At 35.4% G+C, this 13,759-nt stretch overlaps 1 protein-coding gene across 1 annotated transcript; it reads left to right on the top strand.

The window, feature by feature from the left end:
• Positions 1-8,651: 8,651 nt before the first annotated feature.
• On the top strand, positions 8,652-11,879 carry LOC124358429 (BCL-6 corepressor-like protein 1). The gene is made up of 3 exons (XM_046810726.1): positions 8,652-8,690; positions 9,198-10,332; positions 11,694-11,879. The coding sequence occupies exons 1-2, from the start codon at positions 8,652-8,654 to the stop codon at positions 10,314-10,316; spliced, it is 1,158 nt and encodes a 385-aa protein (XP_046666682.1). The 3' UTR covers positions 10,317-10,332; positions 11,694-11,879.
• Positions 11,880-13,759: the final 1,880 nt, after the last annotated feature.

Raw genomic sequence — 13,759 nt, 5'->3', positions numbered from 1 at the left:
ACATTACCTAGGTCGATAGTTACCGATAGTCTCTGTAAAATAGTTATGATAATGAATAGTGGCGCCTTCTCCCTGTTGTTTATATTCTTATGGAGGAGCCTGTTGACAGTTTTAGGCTATAAACGTTTCATGGCCTTTTAATCGAGGCGTTCTTCATCCATGCACTTTCCTTCATTTGTACTATATTTGGATTCCTCAACTTGCTTAATTTGTTATAACCTTGGCCATAATTTATTTATCAACTATACTTTCATAATGAGCAGATGAGAAAAGGGACGTTGGCCATTTCACTTGGAGTTTCAATTCGCCTTTTAGAGATTTATCAAGTAGCTGAAGAATAGGGTTGCGACTCTTAAACCGTGGAATCATGAAATCTGTTGTAGGAAGATCACAAAGCGTGTTTGAAAAACTATGCACAAAACCTGAAGTTTTATAACTTTCCTTACAATTTCCAATTTTGAATATTTTATTTAGATTGTACGAAACTACGTCCATAACTTTCATAAGATCTGCTTAGCAATATTGTTGAAGGTGAAGGGGATAGATACATTTAAATAGATCGGGAATAGATATACTGCATCTCCAAGATCAGGAAATGCGTTAACATACCGTATAATTGAATAGGTCGATAAATTACGAAGATTAAAATCAGGTAAGTGGTTGATAAAGCATGTCCATCTATTTATGGAATAATGTATCACGGACCCCGGTGTGACACTTGCCGGAATGATCGGTAGTCCACAGTATCGGCACAGCGACCAGCGTGCTCTAGAAAGTCAGGCGCAGGGCTGGGAAGAGATTTAGTGTAGTTCGCAAAGGACAGTTAGTATGACCGGCCCGAGTTGTGCAAGGGAACGGTGTCTGCATAAACACGACCGGCTTGCTACACTCAGTAGCTGTTAATAGTTTAGCAATCAGAGCTTTATTAGTATGGCTTCTTGTTGCATTGAAATAAATGCTGCCTGATAGTGAGATTGATAAAGATCCTATGTAAGGAGAGAAGTGGATTCTGATTGTTGAAACAAATCCGGGAGAGTAACTGAACTGTAGTAAATAGAATTGAATTGAATGCCTGGCAGCACAATTGTTATGTACGTGGATAAGGTTGATATTTGGTTTTGCAAGAAGTGGATCATAATTCTAATGTATGTTATAATAAAAATTATGTTAGTTCTTTCGTACTTTTGAATAACTGACAAGAATAAAAGTTGGTGTTACCAAATAAAGAAGACATGTCAGTTACTGAACAGTAGGCTGTGGTCTTTAGTGTGGTTCTTCAAACAAACTTCTTGGAGGTTGGAGAAGATTGATTCTTTGAAGACGGTTAGATGATAAGAAAGTTAAAAAATACGTCTCTTTTGCATTTTGGTCGCTTCTCTGATTATTCATGTTTATTAGCATCTGAATTGTTAAATAATCTGATAAAAACGTAACTTACCTTAACAATCCTTGTTTTTTTTTTATCCCGGAGACCTGTTTAGATGTCGAAACACCACCATCAGTCAGGTTTTGGAAATATACAAATGGTTTATCTCCTCTGCAGGGTCGTCAATGATGTTAAAATAAGAAACACTCAAACACAAGTATAAAATACATCAAAATTTAATCCTGTCTACTTTATGCTTAGCGAACCATACCTAACCTAACTCACTGATATCAAGTATGCGGACTTAGCCTGCTTTAACTAAATGTCTGACTATAATTTACTAAATGGTATGTAGCGTAGAACTTTAAAGATGCACATATAACGTTTGAGTGGCAATGGTATGGACTTTCGCTTTGAAAACTGGATTTCGGTTGGCTACAGTGTAAGGAAGACAAGTTGGCTCATTATTGTCTACACAACTAATCCCGACAACAACCGACCTATCGTTTTCCACCGTCTCTGCGTAAGCTTCTCGCCGACCGGATTAGCATGCAATACGCATCCTTAGTCCTGGACCTAGATCCTCCGTGAGTTGTGCGCATGTCGTGGAGGCCGACAGGCAGAGACTCTCAGCCCTTACATGGCTGCGCATGCGCATTAGTTCCACTGCTTATCGTTTGTTATCATCCTGAACCTAGAATGTAATAGAGGTTTGTACCGTCTAATTGCATCTGATTTGACCAAGGACGATCGAACACTAATGCATGCAATAGAGGAGTGGCATTACCTTAAGAAGCCAAAGGAATTCACTGTACAGGAGTTCAGCGGGATGTTTGACCTAAACTTTTTTTCTGAGTGTCATTGAAATATTTGCTGTATCTTTCTATCTCAAAAAACTATACAACAGAAAACCTTGATAATAATTTGAGTTGTAAACTGATAAGTTATCTGATTCATTATCGCTGATTTTAGTCTTGAATATTTTAGAATTGGGATTCAAGAACGTAGCCAGGAAAAAAATCTTTGGGGGTCCAGGCAACTGATATTTTCCCATAGCGGACAGAGAGTAAGGCCCCATTTTGTTTCTTATAAAGTTCTTGACCCGTTTCTTTGTTAAGAACGATCTTTTAGCAGTGCATGTCAGTTAATACTAAATTATGTAAATAATAATAATCAATTAGTAATTGAAAAAACGAAACTGGGCGGTCCAACCCCTTGAACTCCCTCGCTGGATACGTCCTTGCGGGTAGCATTTTCTCATCTCAAAAATCACTCAGATTATAAATAGACAGGAGATAAACATTTGTAAACCGAAAATTGTGTTAGCAAAAATCACTGTGAACAGTTTTACAATGTTGAACAGTTAAACGTATTCGTACTATTTATTCATTAGTCATAACTAGTTGAATTTAGAGCATAAAAAGGTTCTAGTAATTTGGTTCAGGTGAAAGACAAAATAGTTTCAATTATCCTTGCGATAATGGTGCAATGCTCACAAAATTATATGTATGCTATTTTAACAACGTTCAACGCATGGGTCACAATGGGATGCGATGCCTTGTTCACCCCACTAAAGACAGCACCCTTAGCCAGAGACGGCATCGGTCCGAACTGACCGATTTGTACCATTTCCAATACCAGTGTATAGGTAGTAGAGGTTAAGTTTCATACTAAATTTCAGCCCTCAGAGTCAACTTGTTCGATAGTTATCGTATGCACAGACATACAGCAATTATATTTTGTCACTAGCAATTAGTGGTTGAGGCTAACGCTCAGCCAATAAATAAACTAGTAAGTACTGATTCCGTAAACAACTAACCAACGACCATTCTTACAATCTTCAACAGTTTCTATACAGTAGCCTATATAAGATTGCTATAATATAAATAAAATAAATTATAATAAAAATATATGAATAAAGTAAAAAGAATAAAACACCTTTTTAAACTTTTATATTTTTACTTGTAGTACGTACATTTCAGATTCAAAGAATCCATATTCAGGTACTACATATGCAAATGCTTTTAAATGAGATAATTTATTATTTGATAAATTGCAAAATTTCCAAATTAACTACAAATTTGAATCATCAATTAAGCGCAAAAATAACACGTGACAAAAAATATGGAAAAGATATTTACAAAAAAAACTTTTTATTTTTATATAAAATATTCTTTGTAATTTCTTTTGATTTCGTTTATTGTACCTTGATGTTTGTTTTGATTTCTGGGTTTACACTTTAATTCTCTGTCTGATTTTATAATCTTTACCTTATCACCATTTTGTAGCACTGTTATTATAAGATTTCCTGCATTTATTTGTCTTTGGATACCACTGATATCTGAATCTGATCCTTTATTAGACAATAGGGCTACAACTGGAACTCCAGGCTACAAAGTGTTAAACATTGATTCATCTGGTATGAAATAAAACAGTTGAAAGTCTTTAATATTTTTTCCTAGTATGAATTTATTTAAAGTCAGCAGATCATCTTTCTGGTGATATCTTGCCACACGATAAGTTCAAATTTTTGTTCTTTAAGTTTGTGTCAAAGCAGCGTTTGAATAATAAATGTTCTGGTCAGATAGGAATGGTATGGGGGGTGGGGGGGGGGGGGGGTGGGGGGGGGGGGGGGTGGGGGGGGGGGGGGGTGGGGGGGGGGGGGGGTGGGGGGGGGGGGGGGTGGGGGGGGGGGGAGTAGTTACTACCTGGTGCTGCTTACTTGAAACTGAAATCGTCTTGCAAGAGTGATGAGGCTCATAAAGCTCTAAAGCTTTGCTATTTTCCATTTAAGAAACGATTGATGGTACGAATTCGGAATTTTAAGTCCATAGACTACCGCTACCATAATTTAACAACTTGACGTTTATACAGTGTCCCACGAAGAGGTTTAAACGTTCGATTTTATATTACTTGCCCATTTATGCACAGAACATTTTCAAACTCTACACAATTAATAAAGTAGGTTTAAAAAATATTTTGTGAATATTAAAGCTCTCTAACAATTGTAGAAACAAAATGGTGCCATATTGAAAATTTTACCATTTTGCTTCCTACAAATATTCATTTATTGAATTACCTGATCAATATTACCTGATTATTACCTGTATGTAACGTTTTCGTTCGTTGGTTGACATGATGTGCAAAATTTCAAATCCACAACTCAACTTGTTCTTGACACATTAAGCATAAAACAGGCATAAAGGCAGATAGATCAAAAAGGGAATTTTTGCTAAACATTTCAAAAATCTTAATTTATTCGATAAATATCAGGATATTATAATTTCCTTAGTTATAAAAAATTCTTTTTATTTAGAGCATTTCTCTGTTATACACCACTTTACAGAGCAACTCAAGTCAGTCTTAATTCTAAGGTTGACGTATTCTATTCGATTTAAGTCATTTCAATGTAATTGGAAAAATTTAAGAAAAAAATAATAGTCACTTATGAAAAGCAATTATAAAATCCTGAACTTTAAATTTAAAACTAGTCACCGATTGTGCTATCACGTCAGTTCTTTCTAGATATATTGTGCGGACAGACAGATAGAAATAACATTTTTAGTCCCTTCGCTAACGCTGTCTTTTATACAAGGCAGGAGTTCGTCACACAACGTGCCGCTTACAGGCTTCACTAAAATTACATGTTAAATTTCAACTCAACTGTCACATGTTCAAATGCATATGACTGTGCTCAGTTTTTTTTACAAATGTATTTATTCTGCAAACTTTCTTGTTGCCAACATAGTTACCCACAAGAACAATGTAAAAATGTTCGCTAACGATCAGCCAAATCTCATGAAGCTACATGCACTATCTTCAAAATTGGTTTTACGAGCACTTCAATATAAATGAAGCTTCATGCAAAGTACTAGTCTGCAGGTATCTTCGTTTTAGAGAGAGCTATTGCTCAACAAATGAATATTTGTTTACACAGCTTCCTTTAAAAACTGCGTAGTCTATTCATCTTTCAATGGACAGAACAATTATGGAAGCTTTTTCTTAAAGAAAATATCTGAAATTTTAGTTCTAAAGCATATGCACCGCTCATACCCAACAAAGCCCAACTCGATAAACCTTTCAATATGTGAGAACATCATATAAATAGCAACTTAGCAACACTACTGTAACCATGACACTGGCTGAAACATAACTCTTTACATTTAATGTTATAAAATATTAGTTGTATTGTGCTTGATCAGCAGTGTACTGCAGATAGCAAATACAAAATTAATATCTAACTTTTACACCAGGTTACTCCATTGAAGAATTTAAAACATATATTGCATTGTAAATATTATTTAATACTCTTATGAAACTAAACTCCAATCTGATGGGCTTCCTTGTCATAGCGATAAGGCATTTTAACAGTGGCTTAAAGAAATACAAGGAAATGAATACGAATTGCCTTAACGATCCATTCACCAGACTAATGTCTAAGAAAGTAACGAGACTTCACAATGCAAAACCTTATAATCGATTATTTTGGAAAGTTGCGTGGAGTTCCCTCTTGTATCGGATGTAGGTAAGATTACCCCCTAGGCCTTAATAGCCTTTTCAGTATTATGTATGGATGTACATCTTCTTCATCGGGAAAGAAGGAAAACTCAAATATGGCACTGGGAATACTCTATACCGGAAGTAGATTACAGTACATTTTTCACCAATGTAGATTTCCGAGAGCTACAGACGTATATAGTTTTTCGATCGGGGTAAAAAGGCAGGCTCAGCTGTGGCGTTGGAAATACAATGAATTCAAACCAGAATTGCTCATACACGTGCAAAATATGACATAAGAGTCAGGTTAAACTCTGATGCTCTTAATCATGAACGTTGAAATAATATGTACCTTATGTATGCCTACTTACGTTTGAAAAATATCGTTGGGTTCCATCAAATTATATCATAAGTGCTTTTTACTAAGTAATATAAGGACTTAAATTATGGAAATAGCGTGTGAATCCGCGGGAAACAGCTAGTAATTAGCCTACATAAGTGTAGGCCACAAATAGCAAAAAGCTGTCACAGCAGATAGTGTCAGCGACAAACTAGAAAACAATAGATAATTATTAGCATTACTAAAAATTTAAAAACAAAATTGGGGATGGGTGTACTCTTGCCTCAAAAATTCCTAAAATCTGAAATTCTACGAAATTTTATACAGCAGTTGGTATGTAGCCTATAGAAGCCTTTCCCGTTGATCTGAAGTGTATTAGCGTTAGACGTCAGCGCAATGAGTTACAACTAGTGTTAAAACAATACTAATGAATGTAAAACGAGACATTTATGTTTCTAAGACAAAATCATTACCTGATTAATGTACCACTCTGCAAGTTACTCAGGAAATTATCTTTTTCTTTGTCCCAACTCTGTTGACCTAGATCCTTTAAGTCTAGCACACATTCTCTTTCAGCAATTATTAGCAGTTTTGAAGATATTAATGAGTTATGCATCTGTATTAACAATAAAAGGATACATTTCTAAATTTCCATGAAGAATGCTTTATTTAATTAAATAGAACTTTAATTAAGACTGCAAGCAGGTCAATGTTACATCACAGAATACTATCTATGCTACTATCCATGTGGAAAGACACGGCTGGACACTTTATGGATATTGGCCAGGGAGACGAATGGCTCACGGTTGATAGGCTACGGTAGACTACGTCACGACATCGTGGTTCCCATAGCCCACGGTCGCGGGTGTGGTCGGAAGCCGGCGAGAGTACCGTGCCGGTTAATTGCGACACAATAATCACGAGCGTGGTAACTGTTGAGTTCTTGCGAAAATGTGGAATAGTACTGAACAATCGTCAAAGAAAATCAAGTCAATCAAGGCCAAATCATAGTCTGGGCTGATGTGAATAATTACCAGTAGACTTACTGCTCAACGGACCGTGTACAGGAAGTTTTAAATCTCTACTATAAACAGTAAATCTACTAACACTTGAACCTGTGCGGAAAAAGTGACTAGATTGATTCCTGGATATGTTTTTACAAAAGGTAATAGCTCACCAGCTCTGTACAATCTGTGGCCTTGACACAGCATACATACTTTGAATTCCTTAACCGAACAAAACGCTGTCTCAAGATATGCAGTGCAATTAACGCATTCATTATGGTATCTTAATATTAACATTTCAACAGGATGCTGAACAAATTGATACAAAGCGAGCTGTTAAAGATCTAAGGCGAAACTAAATGGTACACTCACAAAATAATTCAAAAATCCTTAGCCAGTTCCTATTGTTATTTTAACGACCAATCTCCTATGTCCTATCATCACCTAAACCTAACGTTTAACGTATGAAATATCAATGTTCATTGTCAAATGTTATTATAGATCGCAGTAAAGGTAGTGCAGTAAAGTGCAGTGTTTTATATTGATAATATTACTAATTAGTACAATAATTTATAACCTTTTATGGTATTTGGAGTTCAAATGCAAAACCTTTAATATGTTTATCCTAAAAGGTATCTATTGTTTTAACAAGTAATATAGTAACAGAATTTTGTTGTAAGTATGTAACATATGGAGTTTGTTCTGGATTGTTAGAGATTTTTAAATCCTTTGTAGGTAAGTTTTATGTGTTAGCAAAGATTTATGAATCTTCGATTAGACATTTTGTGGAGCAAAGAGCTAATAAAACGCGCGATGCTCTACTAATACATATTTTAGGAATAGCAAGTAGACAAATAGCAGTATTACGATACAACACACCAAACTGTACAATGTTCATATAGAAATAAACCTCCCGCCAGACTGCACAATATTTATATTTATAAATTAGCCTCACACCAAACTATATAGATATTCATATAAGGATTAGCGCATAATAAGTGAACTAATCAGCACTACAACGTTTACTGCTCTCTTCTTCTTATTAGATTAAATTATAATTCTCTCTTAGAAATTATATATTCTTCTCAATTATATATTAATCTCCTTTTGTGATATTTAAAACGAAAGAAATTGTAAGGAATAAATTAATAAACTATGCACTATACAGCACAATACAGTTTATCTATTTGTTGCTCTATAACAAAAAACGAGTCTTTACCATTTTGATACATCTCTAAATTTAATCTGTGACCAGCTTTATCGAAGTTTGTCAATTTTTAAATAAAAAAAAGTACTACTATAACATTTAAGATGTTCGAGAGGACTTGGCCAATGGAATTTGCAACACAATCAATCACCAACATATCATCAATGATATACATTAGCAAAAACTGATAATTTAAGAATTTGCTACAAGTTTGAAGTTCTTTGAACCACTTAAGGTATGAACAGTAACTATGTGAGTGGAGGAGGCACTCTACAGGTAATTAAAATGTAATAATGTCAATGCAGACATGAATTATTACAACATTTGTGGATTCGATAACAAACACATTTATGGTCCTTTTCCTATATTACCACAAAATTAATATTAGTATTCTGTAGAATTTGCAGAGGTTCTTTAATTTACAGTATCCTATAGTGGTATCAACTTTATAATGTAGTGTGCATAAGATAAACCACAAGAATCTCACCATAAATGTCCAAATCGCTTAGGGAATGGATTATGACATTAAATTATAAAATGGGGGGGGTGGGGGGGGGGGGGGGTGGGGGGGGGGGGGGGTGGGGGGGGGGGGGGGTGGGGGGGGGGGGGGGTGGGGGGGGGGGGGGGTGGGGGGGGGGATTCTTTAAAATGCAAGGTTTAGTGACATGCACAGACGGGTAGGATATTAAATCAAATGCCTGCAAGTAAGCTACTAAATCTGAACGCTTTGAACTGGTAAGATACTATATACGTTTATCTAATAAATAATTTATTGTGTTTCAGATATCCTTGTCCTTGGTCCTAGTGACGATTGTCCGAGGGGACGAAGTCGTGAAGACTCAAGCAAAGAGAGGAGCTTTGGGTCTGGGTTATGGATACGGAGGAGGAGTCAGCCTTCCTATTAGTACAGGAGGCATTGTTTCTAAGGGAATAGTGTTGGACGGAGCTTCATTGGGAGGCTTTGGATCAGGAGGGCTTTATTCACAAGGAGTGATTTCAGGAGGGGCTTCATCATTGGGAGTGATTTCAGGAGGGGGTTCGTCATTGGGAGTGATCTCAGGAGGGGCTTCATCATTGGGATTGGCATCTGCCGGAGTAGGAGTGGGAGGTCTTGGTTTGGGAGTCGCGTACGGAGCTCCAAGGGCAACTGTGAACACCGTTACCCAAACAGTAGCGATTCCAGTTCCTCAACCCGTTCCTGTCACCGTTAACAGGCCAGTAGCCGTTCCTGTTCCTCAACCTGTCCCTGTATCCGTTCCTCGTCCAGTTCCCGTGCCTGTTCCTCAGCCCTACCCAGTTTCTGTGCCCAAACCGTACCCAGTTGCCGTTCCTCGTCCGGTTCCTGTGAGGGTACCACAGCCCGTGGCAGTTCCATACCCACAACCCTATCCAGTTTCCGTACCACAGCCATATCCTGTAACCATAACTAGACCCGTACCCGTTCCCGTACCTGTACCCACAATTGTCGAGACCCCTGTAGCTGCTGCTGCTCCAGCAGTTGCACTTCCTGCTGCGTCGGCCATAGGATTTGCTGCTGCCGCTCCTTCTGTATCCCTACCTGCCTCTGCTGCCGTGGCCGTCCCTGCTTCTGCCGCTGTATCCTTTCCTGCCGCATCATCAATAGGCTTTTCGTCTGCCTCAGGTTACGCTCTACCAGCAGCGGTAGGAATCTCTTCTGGCCCAGCGTTACAAATATCTTCGGCTCCTGCGGTGGCAGTCCACTCCGCTCCTGCCATTGCGCTATCTTCTGCCCCTGCATTATCACTCCACGCAGCGTCTGTGGCACCGGTCCTACCAAGCGGCTATGGCTATGGTTATGGATATGGCCTGAAAGGATACTCAGGAATTAAATATGGTGCGGGAGGATATAAATCCCTGGGATTGTCGTCATACGGTCACTGATAAATCTAGTCATTTTGTAAGTATATTTAGGCTAAACATAGGGTAAAAAGAAAAAGTTCATTCATTCAGAGATTAAGGTTTACAAAAATCCATGTTCGTCATTAATTGTCTATAAAATAGTTTTTATAATCAGGAAAATTGTTTTAATTTGTTTCTATGACTATTCTAAAACTATCTCGGAATGGAATAATTATATCTACATAATAAAACACTGTGTCCGTAGATATTATATATGAAATGAGATATGTTGGAACAATTTTCAATACTTATTACCATGTTCGCTTTTTTAAACAATGTAGGACAAAGGAGTTCAAAAATACTTTTAAATGCCATGTAGGCAAAAAGACGAGATATGTTTAATAATTTCTGATTATTCTAAAGTTCGATTAGTCAGCAACTTCTTCAAATATGTAAATATGATTGTAAGGAATCAATTAGTCACTAACACAAGTTTTTTCTTTCTACAAAATGTTAGACTTTTATTGTGGGAAGTAATTTTATTCGGACATTGATTTAAAAATTTCCGGTAAATTTAAACCTAGCTGTCTACTACTCACACATTTAGCTTACTTAGCTTTTACGGACATTTGGGGAGAACAGTTTTAACTTCTCAACAATGCTACAAAAAAGGCATAGCATTCGGTTTCATACAACTACAAATATTACAAAATGTACAAAACTGCTTGGTGTTATAACTAATTTCAACTTGTGTTTTTACATATAAAACATTCCAAAGCTTTAAGTTTCAGGAATACAGGTTTAAAAGAGGCTTTGTATTTATTTTTCTAAAATATTTAGAAAAAGGTCAATGTTTACAAAGCACACTGAACTTTTGTAACGTTGTATATTCAAATTGGGTATCCCTCAAACCATCTTGCTCAAGCAATATTTATTACTATTTTGGTATGTTTCTAGCTATATTGCTTAATCCAAATGATTAATTCACTTACCTAAAATTTAACTGCTCTCCACGTAATGCTAGTTAGCTCCTGTATTACCCACAAGTTGCCAAAAAGTTTAAAATACATATTTATAATCAAAATATATTGAAATTTGAATGCCGATATTTGAAACTGTCAGTGAACTTCTTTGTGTTCTTCATAATTTAGTACAGTAAAAAAATCAGCGTATTTAGTCAAGGAACTAAGAGTAAACATTTATGATATCAGGATAACGGTAAACAACTAAATCCATACTTTATTATAGATAATCTTGTTTATTTAGTTAATACGAAAAGTAGATCAAAAAAGATAATGAACATCTTATTTTGTTTGATATTTTCTTTTAAAATATATGCTTGATATGTATACAGCAGCTTTATTGAATGATATGTTGCGCGAGGAAAACCTACGTTTCACTCTGATTTTCTTGTTTCAGATTAATTAGATGTGTATAGTTACCACAAACCCGGGCCCCGATCTCTACACTGCTTGATGATGCTTACATCTTCCTCGGCAAGGCATGTTGCAGCCATACCAACTGATAGGATGGATTACAAGTTGTCTCTCTATTGAGTTTACATAGTCATTTTATTTATAAAGTAAATATATTACATTTTTATGTTGAACAAAAAAAACAGTGTTTAATTTTTTCCATGCTGCATTTTTTGTTAAGAGTAATCATTTCTATGTAGATAGTATGAAAGTAGAATATCTAAATGGGTAAAAATACTCCTTCTAGGGCAAGCGAAACCCATTTCAATCTCAATTACTGCATTATCTTCAAATAATTATTTAATGAAGTGAGTTCAATGCAAAGTTTAGCACTCTATTTTTGGCTTTATACAACCTCTTTTATAAACCACCAAAAATATCTACCAATAAACTGTACTGTAATTATCCATTCTATGGCATAGTTTTTGTTTAGGAAAAAACGTGAATTTCTATAATCAACATAAACCTAATAAAATAATTTTTTATGAAAACATTATTTTTCTTGATGGAAATGATTTTTTTTAATTGTGCATAACACTCCATCCGCAATCCTCCTATTTCAAATACGCAACAATAAAAGAAATGATAAGGTTTTTGTATTAGCTACGTTTTTCACTGCGTAAGAAGCATCACAAAATTGGTGCAAAATAAAAAGCGCGCGCGCGCGCGTGTGTATGTGAGTCTATATATATATACTGACTTCATTGCCTTAAAAAATAAATGTTAAGAGAAATTCCTTTTTTAGGTCCAAAAAAGTTTGTTTACACTGCCTAAGTGGTATTATTAGTGATTTGGTTACCGTCATACATCGTATAGTGTAGGCTACAGTATAGTTTATAAATATTACTTTTTTCATTTACCTTCATTCATTATAAAATGTATTTATTATATCAAATAAAATGCATTGATGCCACTCTACTAAACATTTACACTACATCGAATACTAACTTTAGTATGTCCTGTTTCATGTACCACAACAAATATAGCGTCAACCACTCATAAATGATGTTGAATAGCGAATGTACATGCATCAAGTTACAGTGTAGACTCACCAAATGTCTACTGTGGGGGTAATAGTTGTTAAGGTTAATTCATGCTTCGTTACGGTATGACAATCATTTAATGGCTGACTTGTTAACATGAGTTCTTCAGAATTTGTAAGATCTAAAAAAAACTTACAAAATACTGCACGATACCAAAAAGCTTAGATTTTTTTGCATAATTCGATAAATATTAAAGTTACTTAACTGATATCACTATTATGGGTTAAATGTACATAAAGGCAATAGAGCCTGATAGTCTACTACGGCCGATCTATAGCCTACTTAACAATAACTTCATTCGCTTTTTACTACATTTAAATTCCTAAAACTTCGATCCTTAACATGTCAAAAGGGATAATTTTCAAACAAAATTAAGTAGGTTGTAGCTAAAAAAAAACAAATGAAATAAAAATATATCGCCGAAAATAAAAACGTTTTAAAATTATGTTTAGTATCCAAACAGAAAAGAGTATATCACAAGATATTGTAAGGATGGCTTCATTTTGCAGTTTAAAATTTTCGGTTTGTGGTGGTTTTAGGTTCTGAGGGGAAATATCAGTATATAGTGATTAAAGTACAGTAAATAATTGTACTCCGAATAGTTAAGTTGATAATAAACTGAATAGGCACGATAGTAAAATGGACTAAAAATAGTAAAATAATATCCACTACATTCAAACAGATTCATATTTTCACTAAGTTTGTACTAAAAATGATTAATGGGGTTTTAAATACACATGAAATCACTTGTAAAATTAAAAACAATAACACATGGCTGTAATAAAATCAATAATTGTTGCATTATAATCAAATAATATGCGTCTTTTTTGTTCTGTAGTTTTATTAATATCATGTTACTTTTCCCTTAGACATATTTTGAAGGGATTTAGCGCCAACATATATTAATTATTGAAGAATAAGACACAGCCAGATTTTTCACTCCACTTCTTATACCGTTAATAGATTA

Source organism: Homalodisca vitripennis, chromosome 3, assembly GCF_021130785.1.
Source record: "Homalodisca vitripennis isolate AUS2020 chromosome 3, UT_GWSS_2.1, whole genome shotgun sequence".
Classification (NCBI taxonomy): domain Eukaryota; kingdom Metazoa; phylum Arthropoda; class Insecta; order Hemiptera; family Cicadellidae; genus Homalodisca; species Homalodisca vitripennis.
Note: the sequence above shows the minus strand (reverse complement) of the source record. Positions and strands in the feature narration are given on the sequence as shown.

Excerpts from the sequence above, each read along its gene's own strand:
- LOC124358429 (XM_046810726.1), top strand. The coding sequence starts at position 8,652 with ATGAACAGTAACTATGTGAGTGGAGGAGGCACTCTACAG. Across the intron at positions 8,691-9,197 it reads GTGGAGGAGGCACTCTACAG|ATATCCTTGTCCTTGGTCCT; the intron begins GTAATTAAAATG and ends ATTGTGTTTCAG.